Below are 17762 nucleotides of genomic sequence, written 5' to 3'. Positions count from 1 at the left end.
TGAAGCTTCATCTCCTTACAGTCCTGTGGAGAATGACCTCCTTCCCACCCAGTGGTCACTCCACTCATTAAAGCGCACACATGCTCCCTTTTAACACCTGACTAGTGATGTAATGTCTCGAGCCGCACTGCAACCTGGAAAAACCTGAGACAACAGTCATATTGTATGCTACTATGCTGTATGCCGCAGGATAGGGTTATGTATATTTAGAAGTATAACTCCCTTTAAATATCTCTGTTTAATCAGATAGAGCCACCATACTGAAGATCCTCTTCAAATGGGCGGTCCCATCTGGACAATGTGGGCCGCTGCACTTTTTTTCTGCAGTTACCTGTGCAGGAGAAATGTAACATTACTAGAGTAGAGCTTCTAAACTCCGTCAAGAATGGGCCTAGGGGTTGGGGTGGAGGGCAAGTAAGGAGGCCTTTCAGTCTTTGGCACTTGAGATGTTTGGCTCCACCTCCTTGACACTAAGAAAAGGAGATCCAGGAAAGGTAGAGATTGCTTCTTGGTTCCCTGTAAAGGGGTATACTGGGACTTTTTTTTATTGATAGGTCACCAATATCGGACACCCAGCACCCGGCTGATCAGCTGTTTATGGTATGTTGTGTGATGGCGCTGCCATAAAGTGAGCTGAGCTGCAGTAAACCAGCATGGTTACTACACAATGTACAGAGATGTCTGTCTCTGGCAAACATCTGATCGGCCAGGGTTCGCGATGTTGAACCCCCACTGACCAAATAATGATGGCCTACTATACTAAAAGAGTCCAGTAAAACCCTACTAACTAAATACATGGTCCATGATTGAGCTGAGTTCTATAGTGTCATCATAGTGAGAGTCCTGAACAGGAGACACAGGCGGCCCGGTGTTTCTCAACCAGTGTGCCTACAGCTGTTGCAAAACTACAACTCCCAGCATGCTCTGACAACCAACGGCTATATTAGCCATATTGACTGAGGTTGGACAACCACCTTAAAGGGGTACTCCGCTGCTCAGCATTTGGAACAAACTGTTCTGAACGCTGGAGCCAGTGTCGGGAGCTTTTGACGTCATAGCTCCACCCTCTCATGACATCATGCCCCGCCCCTCAATGCAAGTCTATGGGACCAGCTGTCACGCCCCCTTCCATAGACTTGCATTGAGGGGGCGGGGCATGACATCATGAGAGGGCATGGCTATGACATCACGAGCTCCCGGTGCCAGCTCCAGAGTTCGGAACAGTTAGTTCCAATCTCTGAGCAGTGGAGGTATAATGCTACTGCCCTCTTCACCACGTCCGCTCTCTTCTGAATGAGTACGAATCTTCTCTTACATAAGCATTTGCAGCCCTACAAGGTGACCTTCCCCACCCGTTGCCTTCATTACATGGAGAAAATAAAATTATTAGGCAGCAAACTACGTCATCCTACCCCCCCCCCCCCCCCAACACCCCCACCTGCAAAGCAATCAGAGCTTGTCCGGGGCCCAGCACTCGCCCCATGAGGGTTCCCAGGCCTCCCACTGCTAATCAATTCCAATTAAACAAGACAGGAGATGACAGCGGTGAGCAGACCCCCAATAATGGTGCTGTCATAATAATAACCGTATACTCCGGTGGTATATAACTAGTGCGGTGAACCTTCAGACTGATGGGATCCCGGTAGGCAGCCACATATAGGCAGCTAATAAGGGACCGAGTCTTATGAAGAGCAATTATGTGTAATATGATCCTGGAATCCTCTTAACGACATTTATTATGTTTTGTCCATTGTTTCTACAGTATGAAAGCGGTCAGTGCAGACTCTACATCTACCACTAGGGGGAAGCGCTCTGCATACAGATTGATACAACTCTAATTGAGTTCTTAATTAGCTGTATGGATCTATATGTAGTTAGCTTCCCCTAGTGGCGGTTTTATGAATTATCTACAGAAATTTGGAGTCCCGCATACAGAGATATAATGAAATTAACTTGAAAAAAGGCGTAGTACATTTAGCAAAGCTCTTGGGGAAAAATGAGGCCCTTCTGAGTTTTGCCATTGGACCCTGGCATAAACAAATGTCATATACATACATATATATATATATATCAGTCTTTATCAATCAGGGTGCCTCCAGCTGTTGCAAAACTACAACTCCCAGCATGCCCGGACAGCCAAAGGCTGTCCGGCCATGCTGGGATTTGTAGCTTTGCAACAGCTGGCGGTTCTCTGGCGAAAAAATATACATTTATTAAAATAGTTTAGACTAACATCTTTGTCATGATGGTTAGTTATATATTAAAGGGGTACTCCGGTGGAAAACTTTTTTTTTTTTTTTAAGTCAACTGGTGCCAGAAAGATAAACAGATTTTTAAATTACTTCTATTAAAAATTCTTAATCCTTCCAGTACTTATTAGTTGCTGAATACTACAGATGAAATTTTTTATTTTTGGAACACAGAGCTCTCTGCTGACATCACGAGCACAGTGCTCTCTGCTGACATCTCTGTCCGTTTTAGGAACTGTCCAGAGAACCATATGTTTGTTATGGGGATTTTCTCCTACTCTGGACAGTTCTTAAAATGGACAGAGATGTCAGCAGAGAGCACTGTGGTCATGATGTCAGCAGAGAGCTCTGTGTTCGAAAAAGAAAAAAAAATTCCTCTGTAGTATTCAGCAGCTAATATGTACTGGAAGGATTAAGATTTTTTTTACAAATCTGTTTGACTCTCTGGCACCAGTTGATTAAAAAAAAAGTTTTCCACCGGAGTACCCCTTTAAGGCATTTCTCTTAATATCCGGTATGTACAATAAAGTTTTTCAAGTCAAATTCACTATATCCAGTTACGAATCTGCTTGTGTCAAAGATATTTACATTTACCCCATCTAGCCCACTAGGTGTCACTGGAGTACACATAGAAAGACAATATTAGAAGATTTTGCTTGTTGCCGAATTTGTCAAATTTCAAGTAATTTCTTATAGAATTTTCAAGAAAAAGAAAAACAGGAAAAAATTAAATAAGCAAATACATTCACATATGTGATATATTGTGGTTGTAGTAAAGATTAAATCAATAAATCAAGTATTGATAATGAAAATGTAATAACACGCTGATGCCTACCATTAACCCTTTAAATGTCGCAACCAGTACTAATCAGGGCATCTAAAGCAATACCAGGGCTTTGTGAAACTCATCGGACCACCGCAGCGCAATTGCAATTGATCCTTTATATGAAAACAATAATTAATATAACCCTGCCAGACACTGGGCCCTCTGAATATAATATTACCTCACACTGCGCTCTCTGAATATAAACCTGCCACACACCATGCCCTCTGAATATAATACTACCATAAACAGTCCCCTTTTAACATACTACCACACACTGTACCCTCTGAACATAATACCACACACTGTACCCTATGAATATAATACTACCACACACTGTATCCTCTAAATATTATGCTACCACACACTGTACCCTATGAATATAATACTACCACATATTGTAGCCCATAAAAACTGTGAAGATACAGACATGAGGAAGGAACAGTAATGGGAGGGTTGAAGGGGGGTGTTGATGCAGACATGAGGCACGGTAATGGGAGGGGTTGCGGGGTGATGAAGACATGATGCACAGTAATGGAGGGTGATGATACAGACATGTGGGGATACATATCAGCCTCATCACCCCCTCACCCCAACTCCCACATTACTGTGCCACATGTCTGCATCAACCCCCCCATTACCGTGCCCCATGTCTGCCTCATGTCAACATGTCAGTCTCTCAAACAACAACACCCCCCCCCTCCTATAGGTCTCCCAGCAGGGTGCACCACTCACCGCTACTGTTCCTGAGCATCCTGCTTGTTCCCCACCCACGCTTCACTGAACTGATATGCCTGGGACCAGTCCTGACAGCTGCCGTAATAGACATAAGGACAGCTCCACCATCCGTCCAACACATTCCACCCTGTTCCACCTTGGTGTCACGTCACTTATCAGTGACAGATTGACTCCAGGTACAAGTTAACCCCTTTAGAGTCCAGCAGGGCAGTGAGGGCACGATTGGTTGGGTATAACAACAGTATTATTTCACTTTGTTTCTGTGACCTCCATCTGCATTGCAGATCTAGCTCACAGAAACAGCGAATGACACAGATGGTCGGACGCATGGCAGGGTGTCACCCCACCAGAGGGTGTCACCCATTGCGGTCCACCCCCACTACATCCCACTGATAACGCCACTGGTCCCACTGCTGGGGACCCCCATGATCTCCGGTACGGCAACCCTGTCATTCAGGTCACAGAGCGAACTCCGCTCCACACCCGATGACTGGCGATGCAGGCTGCCACGCCTCCTCCATTCAAGTCTATGGGAGGAGGGGTGACAGCTCTGTATTAGCCATCAGGCCCCCTCCCAAAGACATGAATGGAGGGGGCGTGGCATACGTTATGAACGCGGAAAATGCAAGCTTGCGTGTTCCCGATGCCACAGCTGCCAGCCCAGAGATTGCGGGGGTCCCTAGCGGCGGGACCCTTGCGATCTAACATGTTATCCCCTATCCTTTGGATAGGGGATAAGATGTGTGTGGCGAAGTACCCCTTTAAGGTTGCTGCTGGAAATGGAAAACAGAACCAATTTTTTCCCCACCAGAAATGATGCTCTTTTTGTTCTTAGATAGTGTCTGGTTTTGCAGCTTATCCCTTATTTACTTAAATACCAGATGCAGCCAGTGAGCATGAACTGTGCTGTTTCTGTAAAGAACAAATATGATGCTTTTTTAATCCTTTTCAGCCCCATAAAGTTCTTGCCTCAAGCTCTGGGGGTTTGTGCATCTGTATCATATTATGCCGCTATTTGGAGGCTCTTGGAGGCCATTTGTTTGTCTCCTTACAATCCTGTGAAATGTGACTTCTAAAAATCTTTTAATTAAACTTTGATGGTTTACAAAATGGAAAATGTAATGGCTGAAATGTGCCTAAACTGAACCTTTCTAGTAATGTAACAGTTTTCTCCTGGGAACATTCTTATTCGTCTCCTTACACCAGCTCCAAAATATCTTCCGTCCCTGTTACCACTGAGAATTCAGCAATACATGTCGTCAATATACCGTCACCTTGTCATTTCAGTGAGGATTAATGAGATGTCAAAGTTTCTCTGAAATTAACAAAAGGTGGGACTCCATGGATATCCTAAAAAGGAACTAAATATCCTAAACAAACAACTAGACAGTCAGTATACATGTCTATGGGGTTGAGTTGCAATCTTAGACATGGTCTATGAACAAAAATGGCACTTTTTCCCTTCAATACAGAAAAATAGACAAACCTAGCTGTAACTTTCATTATTACAACTGAAACATCGAGAGGAATCGATTGTGCATCTCTGTTCCTTCAATGTCCTTCCAGACTCAGAGATGTTCCCCTTTCAACAAATATCCCATTTATTAGTTGGCATTAAGAAACCTGATGTGGAGGTTAATTGTCGCACATGATACAAGTCCTCATGCATAAGTTCCTTAGAGACTAAAGACTTTGGCGGAGATTTATCAAAACCTGTGCAGAGGAAAGGTTGCTGAGTTGCCCCTAGCAACCAATCAGATCGCTTCTTTCATTTTGCAGAGGCCTTTTCAAAAATGAAAAAAGAAATGTGATTGGTTGCTATGGGCAACTGGTCAGCTTTTTCTCTGCACAGGTTTTGATAAATCTCTTCCTTTATCTCCACCACTTAGAGCGATTCTTAAGTTCTCTGACAAGCCTTTGTACATGCTGGCCCAAATGGTGTTACCACTTCTAAACTTTCCATTAATGTAAACTTGCAAGACGTTGTCTGGAAGGTTGTACTTAGATGGTACTTATTCCTTGCGAGGTTAGCTAAGTTGTTCCCCTAAGCCTCTTCCCTTTGTTTCTGTAGATGTCAAACTAGAGACACTATGCTTCACATATGGTGGGGCTATCCTCAAGTTCAACACTTTTGGATCTGCATATACCACTTCATTTATTCTGTTATGGAAACAGTCTGAACGGGCCTTATTGAATATTCCCATACCCGAGGCCTCTAGGGGGAGTCTGATACTTATCTACCTACATCTTCTTGGCTGCCGAGATGCTATTGCTACAAGTTGGAAAACTCAATCGATTCCCCTCCATTTGGTCAGATCCAAATGAAATTGCATAATGGCTAATGAAGATCTAACCATTATTCTTATCGATTCCCTAAAAACCTTTGACGCTACTAGGCAGCCGTGTATGACGTACTTGGGCGACTTCTCTTGAGTTCTTCTCTATTCATACTTGCATGTCTTGTTTGGCTCCCATCTTGCTTTTTGCTTTCCTTCCTGGTACTCCTTTATACTCTTTTTAAAGTTAGATTGTTTTCTACAACCCTGAACTGCTCAGAAGATCTTTCCGAGGTGGCTGAACCTGGACATTTTTCTCTCCTTGTGTTTAACCATTCAGGATTGTGTGCTCTTCTCACATTTCAATTGTATTTGTTTGTTTTTCACTTGCCCACTTTTTTTGTTTGATGAAAGTTCAATAAAAATTTTTTGAAAAGCAAACATCAGGGGAACCTTGATAGCTCCTATCTTAAGTCATCATAACACAATAATACCTGCAACAAAAATCACTCTGCAACCCTTGTTGTGCATGCGGAGTAGAACTAGTCAACTCCGGATAATAATGAAGGGAGTTGCTCTCAAAGTCTGAGGGTTGTTAAATAGAATCGCTGATAAAGGGTCCCTTATAAATAGATTAATCTAGAGAGAAGTCCCCATCTATCGGAACATACTAGTGCAGGCACACAGGGTAGTAGAGAATGGCACTAACTCAAAAGTAACCCAATTCCAGCCTCCCAAAACTCAAATATATGAAAAATTAGCAAATTGCATATAATGCAAAATATAAAGTAATACTCATTGTCCTGACACATTTTGGCCCAGAGTGTGGCCTCCTCAGGGTACAATAAATACTCAACATCCTGTTGCATTTTGGCTCAGACAGTGGCCTCCTCAGGGTACAATAAGATACAATAGTCTTGATGCATGATATATTTGTACCAGAATAGGTCACTCTGATTCATCAGGAGTAAACATAGTTTGTAAGGTTGAAAAAAGACTACCTAAAACTCTACTGTGTTGATCCAGAGGAAGGCAACCCCCCCCCCCCCCCCCCATGAGGCTGATGCCAGTTGCCCCATGACAGAGGAAAAATTCCTTCCTGATCCCAATATGGTGATCAGAATAAATCCCAGGATCAACGTTCTATCCCCATAAATCTATCCATAACCTGTAATATTATATTTTTCCAGAAAAACATCCAGGCTCCCCTTGAATTTGTTTGAGTCAGACATCATAACATCATGTGGAGAGAGTTCCATAGTCTCAATGCTCTTACAGTAAAGAATCTCTGTCTGTGATGATGGTGAAACCTTCTTTCTTCTAGACATAGAGGATGCCCCCTTGACATGGTTAAAGGCCTAGGTATAAAAAGAGGTATAAAAGGTCTGTAACCATAGATGTGCACCATTTATTCCAGTTTGGGTATCTCTTAATGGTAACCTCTCTCTAGATTAGGGTCCTCTAAGAGTAATATACAACTAGTTGTATACCCACAGAGAGGTTAGGGCATTACAGGGAGGTTCAGATTCCTGCACCAGGCTGCCCTTTTCAGGGTGATCATGTCGTCTTGACATAGAGTCTGGTATATTTGTCATAATAGGGACAGTTAGACAGTTCACCACTGTCGTTGCCATAATAGACCCTTGATTAGCAATTTTGTATACCATCTGTGAGATTGTGCAGGGGATTCACGCGGGTGGATTCTAAGCGAGTTTCCCGTTGTAGGTTTGAGCCGCATCGGGTATTCTGCTGCAGATTACATTGACCTCAATAGGGTCTGCAGTGTAGTTTCCACCACGTAAAAACCTGCCATGGCTCAAACGCGCTTGTAATCCTGCCGTGTGAACGTACCCTAATTTTCTCCTGGTGTGACTAGTTACACTGAGCATGCACAACATGAGCTGCTGAATGATTTTTGTAAACCAAAGAACTGGCTTATTCAACCAGATACAAGGACATACTCTTGAGTCCCAAAAAATATCTCAAATAGCAAGAGTCTAACTGTACAAATATAAAAAATGCATTATTTAAAGGGGTACTCCGCTGCTCAGCATTTGGAAAAAACTGTTCCGAACGCTGGAGCCGGAGCCGGGAGCTCGTGATGTCATAGCACTGCTCCCTCATGCCATCATGCTCCGCCCCCTCAATGCAAGTCTATGGGAGGGGGCGTGACAGCCGGTTTCACATCCATTAAAAAAAATAAAATAATAAAAGAAGTGATATTCATCAGAAAATGCAGGTAAAGGAATAATAAGCAAAATATAACTAGTATAGCGTCACATAAAGAATAGAAAGAAAAAACAGTTTCCCAATCAGTGTAATCCAACACAGGTGACCTATATTGAAAAGGTATGGGCACCAATAACTGTTGAGGCAAAATGTTTAAAGGGGTACTCCCAACCACCAGAACCCCCATCGATCAGCAGGAATCTGCTGCAGCTCAGACCCCACTATGATACACTGATAGCCAATGTTTGACAATACCTGGGTACGGGCCCTACTCCTGACTCCTGGTCTTAAACAATTTTGTCACACCCTACACCAGGCAATTTTCCCATTTTATGAACCGTTTTTACAAACTTGTTGTACTTTCCATGTTAGTGCTTATCCTGCTCATTGTCTGCTACACGACACATAGTTTGGCTGTACCCTGCTGATGCCAAAACTCAGCCCAAAATGGAGGGGTGGAGGGCCTCCAGAGATTTATTTCTGCTTTTCATTTCCACAGATGAATTTTATTACATGTTATTCCTCCCCGATTTCTCAAGATGTTCTGACGCCAAGGCCTGCAGTTACTTATAATTAAAACGTGCATCCTGGTTATTACTTCCATGGAAGAGGAGCTTGTACTGTACACTTTGTCTGATAGGTATGTTGCATGGAGTCAGCTCTTTGTTCCTGTCTACATCACTTTGTGGTGGGAGGAGCTGAGTACACATGACATAACTCCTCCCTCTTGTCTGTTTCATCCTGTTGTGGGAGGAGCAATGTCACATGGAGGCTACTCCTCTCACAACAGGGTAAAACAGACAGGAGGGAGGAGCTATGTGACCTGGAGTCTGTACCTCCCACCACAGAGTGATACAGACAGGAGGGAGAAGCTATGTGACATGGAGTATGCTCCTCCCATCACAGGGTGATACATTTAGGAGGGAGGAGCTATGTGACAGTCTGCTCCTCCCACCACAGTGATGCATAGGAGGGAGGAGCTTTGTGGCATGGAGTCTACTCCTCCCATCACAGGGTGATACATTGAGGAGGGAGGAGCTATGTGACATATAGTCTGCCCCTCCCACCACAGGGTGACACAGGAGGGAGGAGCTTTGTTGCATGGTGTCTGCTCCTCCCATCACAGGGTGATACATTCAGGAGGGAGGAGCTATGTGACATATAGTCTGCTCCTTCCACCACAGGGTGACACAGGAGGGAGGAGCTATGTGACAGTATGCTCCTCCCACCACAGCGTTACACAGGAGGGTGGAGCTTTGTGGCATGGAATCTGCTCCTCCCACCACAGGGTGACAGGAGGGAGGAGCCATGGGACATGTAGTCTGCTCCTTTCATCACAGTCTATTCCTCCCACCACAGGGTGATACAGACACAAGGTTACTTTGTGCAAGTGCTTGAGCAGCTACAGGTCAAACATGGAGCGTTCCCTCTTTGCGGTGTATATTTAGCTTATGATGTATAGGGCTGATGCTAATTCTTCTGCCCCGCTATGATCCACCTGTCAGACTAGTCAGACCACTGTCATATTCGCCATGAGGACAGTACCAGGCAGCATAGTGCTCATGATAACTGAGGGTTGTATAGAATGTGATGACACACACATTGCAGAGGAAGTCTGATAGCTGCAGCTCTTCCGTCCTCCAATGTCTCGCCAGCATTGGTCATTCATACACTTTCCTGAGAATGTCTGTATAAACACTCTGAGATGTCACACTTTCCTGTTGGACTTTATCTCAACATAGTGGTCACCCCTTGCTGTATGCTGATATACTGAGCTGTGCTGGTGCTCATCCACTGCCATCTACCATCTTTTATGATGACACAAATCATTGATTAGCATTGATTACATTGATAAGCTGCAGACTTTCTCAAGGGTGTATTCGCTCGTACAGTATTCTGCGCATATTTGATGTGCAGGAATTGAAGCTGCAGAGTTCAATGTATACTAAATGACTAAACACAGCTTCAAATCTTGTGCTTCAAATATGTGCAGGATACTGTATGTGTTAATAGACCCTTAAAATGGTTGTCTGGTGAATGTATTATTTCCTTATGGTCCCCAGGCGGCCTAATAACATTCCTCAGCTCTCTCGAAGCCTCCAGTATCAGGGCTCTCTGTCCACGGCTGTTGACTCTACTTTTCCCGGAGCTGCAGAGCAAAGTGTCTACAGCCGAGGGAACTGACAGTGCACTTTGCCAATCACTACATAAACGCTCTTACCATCATTGATCGAATGGGCACGGAGGCAATGACCATGCAATCACCATGGCATAAAAGTAAGTCATGATGTGCTTACTAACATCCTTGTGGTACTATTATGATAATTTTCATTTTTTTGCTCCTAGTAAGAGCCAAAACTTTATTTATTCTGTTGACAGAGCCATATGGGGGATTGTTTTTTGTGGGACCAGTTGTACTTTGGAGTGGTATCTTTTATTTTACGTTATAGAAGTTTGTGGAACCAATGTATTGTGGTACACTTGGGTGAAGATGACACCTGCAGCAAGAAGCTGTAGGCTAATATGGTAGGAAGAGCGTTTCCAACCTCACAGTGAGTTCAGGAGAGGGCCTTATAGCTATTACCCTCCTTCTTATACCTAATACACTCCTCCTTATAGCTATTACCCTCCTCCTTATACCTAATACACTCCTCCTTATAGCTATTACACTCCTCCTTATACCTAATACACTCCTCCTTATAGCTATTACCCTCCTCCTTATAGCTATTACGCTCCTCCTTATACCTAATACACTCCTCCTTATAGCTATTACCCTCCTCCTTATACCTAATACACTCCTCCTTATACCTAATACACTCCTCCTTATACCTAATACACTCCTCCTTATACCTAATACACTCCTCCTTATAGCTATTACCCTCCTCCTTATACCTAATACACTCCTCCTTATACCTAATACACTCCTCCTTATAGCTATTACCCTCCTCCTTATACCTAATACACTCCTCCTTATACCTATTACCCTCCTCTTTATACCTAATACACTCCTCCTTATACCTAATACACTCCTCCTTATACCTAATACACTCCTCCTTATACCTAATACCCTCCTCCTTATACCTAATACACTCCTCCTTATACCTAATACACTCCTCCTTATAGCTATTACCCTCCTCCTTATACCTAATACACTCCTCCTTATACCTAATACACTCCTCCTTATACCTAATACACTCCTCCTTATACCTAATACACTCCTCCTTATACCTAATACCCTCCTCCTTATACCTAATACACTCCTCCTTATACCTAATACACTCCTCCTTATAGCTATTACCCTCCTCCTTATACCTAATACACTCCTCCTTATACCTATTGCCCTCCTCCTTATACCTAATACACTCCTCCTTATAGCTATTACCCTCCTCCTTATACCTAATACACTCCTCCTTATACCTAATACACTCCTCCTTATACCTAATACACTCCTCCTTATAGCTATTACCCTCCTCCTTATACCTAATACACTCCTCCTTATACCTAATACACTCCTCCTTATAGCTATTACCCTCCTCCTTATAGCTATTACACTCCTCCTTATACCTAATACACTCCTCCTTATACCTAATACACTCCTCCTTATACCTATTACCCTCCTCCTTATACCTAATACCCTCCTACTTATGGCAAACCCTCTCCTCCTAGCGCCCTGTAACTTATACTCCTTATATTTAATACTGTCATCCTTGTACCTAATACTCTTTTTATATCTCTTATTTTGCCTCTCCTTAAATCTAATACTCTCCTTCTCATATCTATACTGTCTCCCTTTATCTAATTCTCACATTATTATATCTTATGTATTATATGTATTATATGTCTAATACTGTATAACTAGTACTCTTCTCTTTATGAATATTACTCTTTTCTTCCTGTCCTGAGAGAAGCAAAACTAGTTGCCTAACACTAAAGATATGTACTCCCAAGGTAGAGGGCCAATTAGAGGAGACCTCATAAAATTACATCACAGATAAATTAATTAACCTTTTAGGACTAGTTAAAACTACAAATTTTATTAGTACCAACAAAAGGGATGATTTCCTATGTATACCACAAACAAACACTCAATAACCAATATAAATGTGATGTGAACAGATGTGTATAAAGAGATAGAGTGGGGGGTGCTACTTGAATGTAAGGTTTCGATTACTGCAGGAGTCAATGCAATGCAGGGGAGAAAATTCAGGGGGAAATAAGGAGATGGTGCCCACCCTAGACTTATGAGCCCCCCTCACTGACCCTGCCTTTTGAGGGACCCATCTTCTTAACAGGATGGCCTCAACCACGGTGCCGTTCCCTCCCTGATGCTAAGGTGCAAGGGAGAAAATAATAAACTGAAACAGATAATGTGACCGTGATCAGGATAAATATGTATGAAATATAATGAGTAGATATAGGAGATGGGATATAGTAGCACAGCTCTAAAAAGGTCTACGTATACACACACTGTCAAATATCAAACGTGATGGTGAACAAACAAAAAATAGTAAATTATATTGTTAAAAATATAGAGCAACTGCAACCCTAATAGATATCGAGTGCAAAACTTGGTATCCCTATAAACTCCAACGGGTTTCCCCTCTGATTGATAAACAGGTTCATCAGGGACAAGGCTCAATGGTTAGAGTAAAAATAACCAGGGTAACAAATCAGTAGTAATCGAAACCTTACATCCAAGTACCACCCCCCCACTCTGGCTCTTTATACACATCTGTTCACATCACATTTATTTTGGTTATTGAGTGTGTGTTTGTGGTATACCATAATAAACAAACACCTTTTTGGTACCTTTTTATATTAGTAACTAATAAACCGTGTAGTTTTAACTAGTCCTGAAAGGTTAATTAATTTATCTACGATGTGGTGTCTTACTCTCCTCCACTCAACCACCATGGAGTTGCTAGTGACCACAGCAGTCATCCAGCAGACAGTGTGAATGGAACCTGAATGAGTGGTCCTTGTAGGACCTGGGCATCCACCCTTTATCTTAATATCTGCTTTTGTACATCTGTGTATGTATGTCACTTTGCTATAAGAGATATAATTGTTCCTGTTGATTTTAGTCCCGATGAGCCCCAATATAATGGGGGCCACACTAATGCACGACTGAGACTTTTTAGCTCTGTTCTTTGTGGATCATTTGGATTACGCATTTTGCGTTTAAGGACACTTGTTATAATTATTTTGGAATAGATCTTATAAATGTTATGGTTTTTGCTGGGATAGTGTCTCCTCCTCATGGATAATACTCTTCTCTTTATAACTAGTACCCTCCTCCTAATAAATACTACTAGTCTATTCATGTCTGATACTATCCTCGCTATAACTAGAACACTCCTCTTTATAAATACTACCTTCCTCCTCATGTCTAATACTCTTTTCCTTATAAGTAGTACTCTTCTGCTGGTACTAGTACTTTCCTCTTCATGTCTAATACTTTCCTCCTAGTACTCTTCTCCTTATCAATACCACTCTCCTCTTTCTGTATAATATTCTCCTCTTTTTAACTAGTACTCTTCTTCTTATAAGTAATCCTCTCCTCCTCATGTCTTATACTCTTATCCTTATAACTAGTACTCTTCTTATAAATACTACTCTCCTCCTCATGTCAAACACTCTTATCCTTATAAGTAGTACTCTTATAATACTACTCCCCTCCTCATGTCTCATACTCTCCTCCTTATGGCCTATACTCTTCTTATAACTAGTACTCTTCTTCTTATAAGTAATCCTCTCCTCCTCATGTCTTATACTCTTATCCTTATACCTAGTACTCTTCTTATAAGTAATACTCTCCTTCTCATGTCTTATACTCTTATCCTTATAACTAGTACTCTTCTTATTAATACTACTCTCCTCCTTGTGTCAAACACTCTTCTCCTTATAAGTAGTACTCTTCTTATAATACTATTCCCCTCCTCATGTCTCATACTCTCCTCCTTATGGCCTATACTCTTCTTATAACTAGTACTCTTCTTATAATACTACTCCCCTCCTCATGTCTCATGCTCTCCTCCTCATGTCTTATACTCTTCTTATAACTAGTACTCTTCTTCTTATAAGTAATACTCTCCTCCTCGTGTCAAACACTCTTATCCTTATAACTAGTACTCTTCTTATAATACTACTCCCCTCCTCATGTCTCATACTCTCCTCCTTTCTCTTCCTCTTTCTCACTTTCTCTGACTCCTTCCCCCTCCCTCTCTCCTTATCTGTCTCTCCTCTTCTTCTGCTTTCTCACAGACTGAAGAAGCTTGGTCAGGCAGAGCAGGACTTATAAGAACCCTATCATATCCTGCACCCTCATAGGACTATAAACACTGCCAGCATCCAGAGGACTCCACAAACAGAGCTCAAACTTTGCTCCCAGTTCCTGGCACTCCTTGTATCCAGCGAGGATCTGGAGTCGGAGCTCACCTGTTGAGTCTTGCAGGGGCAACGTGGGGAACGTTCTTCCTGACCTAACCCACTACCTTCTGCAGATAGCTGGAGGAGAAGAAGATTGGAATGGGGGGGGGGGGGGAAGTGAAGGAGCGAAAAAGAAAAATGTTTTTCTCTCCTGAGTGGTGTGAATAACACGTCTCTCACTTCTGATCACGCTCACTTCATTGCTATGTTCCTCAGCTATTTATTTTATGTTCGCCTTGAAAAAGCAGCAATAGATTCTATGATCCCTTAAATTCCTTGGATTTAACCTGCAGAGGAACGGGAGGAAACCACCATCTGTCAACAGATCGGCTAGGTGTATATGTCTGTACATAGAGCTATAACCTTAACGCCCCAGCATTGTTATGGGGGAGTCGGCACTGCAGGGTGTCTCTGGTAAGAAAGGTGTCTTACCCACTATCCTTGAGAAAACGACTACAATGAACGCTCAAGAGGATGATGCTTTTCTTCCTGCAAGTGCTGAGCCCCTGCCACCTACCCTGCGACGCAAGTTCCAGGAGAAATCTCCACAGTCTCCTGTCTTTTTCCCATGTTCTTCCCCAACCTACCTGAAGAAAATGCAAATAAATAGGAGTATTCGGGAATTTCGCAAACACCGGAGCCTTCAGTTTTGGTGAGAATGATCATATTCTTCACTCCCTATGTGTTCTAAAATGTCTTCTATTATTTGATATGAAATTATTCCATATAACTCCATATAACCTCCCTATATCTCCTCCTATTAGTCCATATAACCTCCCTATATCTCCTCCTATTACTCCATATAACCTCCCTATATCTCCTCCTATTACTCCATATAACCTCCCTATATCTCCTCCTATTACTCCATATAACCTCCCTATATCTCCTCCTATTACTCCATATAACCTCTCCTATATCTCCTCCTATTACTCCATATAACCTCCATATATCTCCTCCTATTACTCCATATAACTTCCCCTATATCTCCTCCTATTACTCCATATAACCTCCCTATATCTCCTCCTATTACTCCATATAACCGCTCCTATATCTCCTCCTATTACTCCATATAACCTCTCCTATATATCCTCCTATTACTCCATATAACCTCCCTATATCTCCTCCTATTACTCCATATAACCTCTCCTATATCTCCTCCTATTACTCCATATAACCTCCCTATATCTCCTCCTATTACTCCATATAACCGCTCCTATATCTCCTCCTATTACTCCATATAACCTCCCTATATCTCCTCCTATTACTCCATATAACCTCTCCTCTATCTTCTCCTATTACTCCATATAACCTCCCTATATCTCCTCCTATTACCCCATATAACCTCCCTATATCTCCTCCTATTACTCCATATAACCTCCCTATATCTCCTCCTATTACTCCATATAACCTCCCTATATCGCCTCCTATTACTCCATATAACCTCCCTATATCTCCTCCTATTACTCCATATAACCTCCCTATATCTCCTCCTATTACCCCATATAACCTCCCTATATCTCCTCCTATTACCCCATATAACCTCCCTATATCTCCTCCTATTACCCCATATAACCTCATTATATCTCCTCCTATTACTCCATATAACCTTCCCTATATCTCCTCCTATTACTCCATATAACCTCTCCTATATCTCCTCCTATTACTCCATATAACCTCCCTATATCTCCTCCTATTACTCCATATAACCTCCCTATATCTCCTCCTATTACCCCATATAACCTCCCTATATCTCCTCCTATTACCCCATATAACCTCCCTATATCTTCTCCTATTATTCCATATAACCTTCCCTATATCTCCTCCTATTACTCCATATAACCTCTCCTATATCTCCTCCTATTACTCCATATAACCTCCCTATATCTCCTCCTATTACTCCATATAACCTCCCTATATCTCCTCCTATTACCCCATATAACCTCCCTATATCTCCTCCTATTACCCCATATAACCTCCCTATATCTTCTCCTATTATTCCATATAACCTCTCCTATATCTCCTCCTATTACTCCATATAACCTCATTATATCTCCTCCTATTACTCCATATAACCTCCCCTATATCTCCTCCTATTACTCCATATAACCTCTCCTATATCTCCTCCTATTACTCCATATAACCTCCCTATATCTCCTCCTATTACTCCATATAACCTCTCCTATATCTCCTCCTATTACTCTATATAACCTCCCTCTATCTCCTCCTATTACTCCATATAACCTCCCCTATATCTCCTCCTATTACTCCATATAACCTCCCTATATCTCCTCCTATTACTCCATATAACCTCTCCTATATCTCCTCCTATTACTCCATATAACCTCCCTATATCTCCTCCTATTACTCCATATAACCTCCCTATATCTCCTCCTATTACTCCATATAACCTCCCCTATATCTCCTCCTATTACTCCATATAACCTCCCTATATCTCCTCCTATTACTCCATATAACCTCCCTATATCTCCTCCTATTACTCCATATAACCTCCCCTATATCTCCTCCTATTACTCCATATAACCTCCTATATCTCCTCCTATTACTCCATATAACCTCTCCTATATCTCCTCCTATTACTCCATATAACCTCCCTATATCTCCTCCTATTACTCCATATAACCCCCCCCTATATCTCCTCCTATTACTCCATATAACCTCCCTATATCTTCTCCTATTACTCCATATAACCTCTTCTATATCTCCTCCTATTACTCCATATAACCTCCCTATATCTCCTCCTATTACTTCATATAACCTTCCTATATCTCCTCCTATTACTCCATATAACCTCCCTATATCTCCTCCTATTACTCCATATAACCTCCCTATATCTCCTCCTATTACTCCATATAACCTCCCTATATCTCCTCCTATCACTCTATATAACCTCCCTATATCTCCTCCTATTACTCCATATAACCCCCCCCCTATATCTCCTCCTATTACTCCATATAACCTCTCCTATATCTCCTCCTATTACTCCATATAACCTCTCCT

The 17762-nt window shown here is 42.1% G+C and overlaps 1 protein-coding gene across 5 annotated transcripts in view; it reads left to right on the top strand.

Annotated features, from left to right (window-relative positions):
* Positions 1 to 17762, top strand: part of PDE4A (phosphodiesterase 4A) — a 1221221-nt gene that overhangs the window by 1056746 nt on the left and 146713 nt on the right. Inside the window, exon 1 of one of the 5 annotated variants that reach the window (XM_056570569.1) lies at positions 15326 to 15396. The exons of the other annotated variants lie outside the window; for them this stretch is intronic. Within the exon in view, the coding sequence (XP_056426544.1) occupies positions 15341 to 15396 (56 nt within the window). The 5' untranslated portion in view covers positions 15326 to 15340. Of the gene's footprint in view, positions 1 to 15325; positions 15397 to 17762 lie in introns of those variants that run through there. 5 annotated transcript variants of the gene reach the window in all.

The sequence above is a fragment of the Hyla sarda genome, chromosome 4, assembly GCF_029499605.1.
Source record: "Hyla sarda isolate aHylSar1 chromosome 4, aHylSar1.hap1, whole genome shotgun sequence".
In the NCBI taxonomy this organism is placed as follows: Eukaryota; Metazoa; Chordata; class Amphibia; order Anura; family Hylidae; genus Hyla; species Hyla sarda.
Note: the sequence above shows the minus strand (reverse complement) of the source record. Positions and strands in the feature narration are given on the sequence as shown.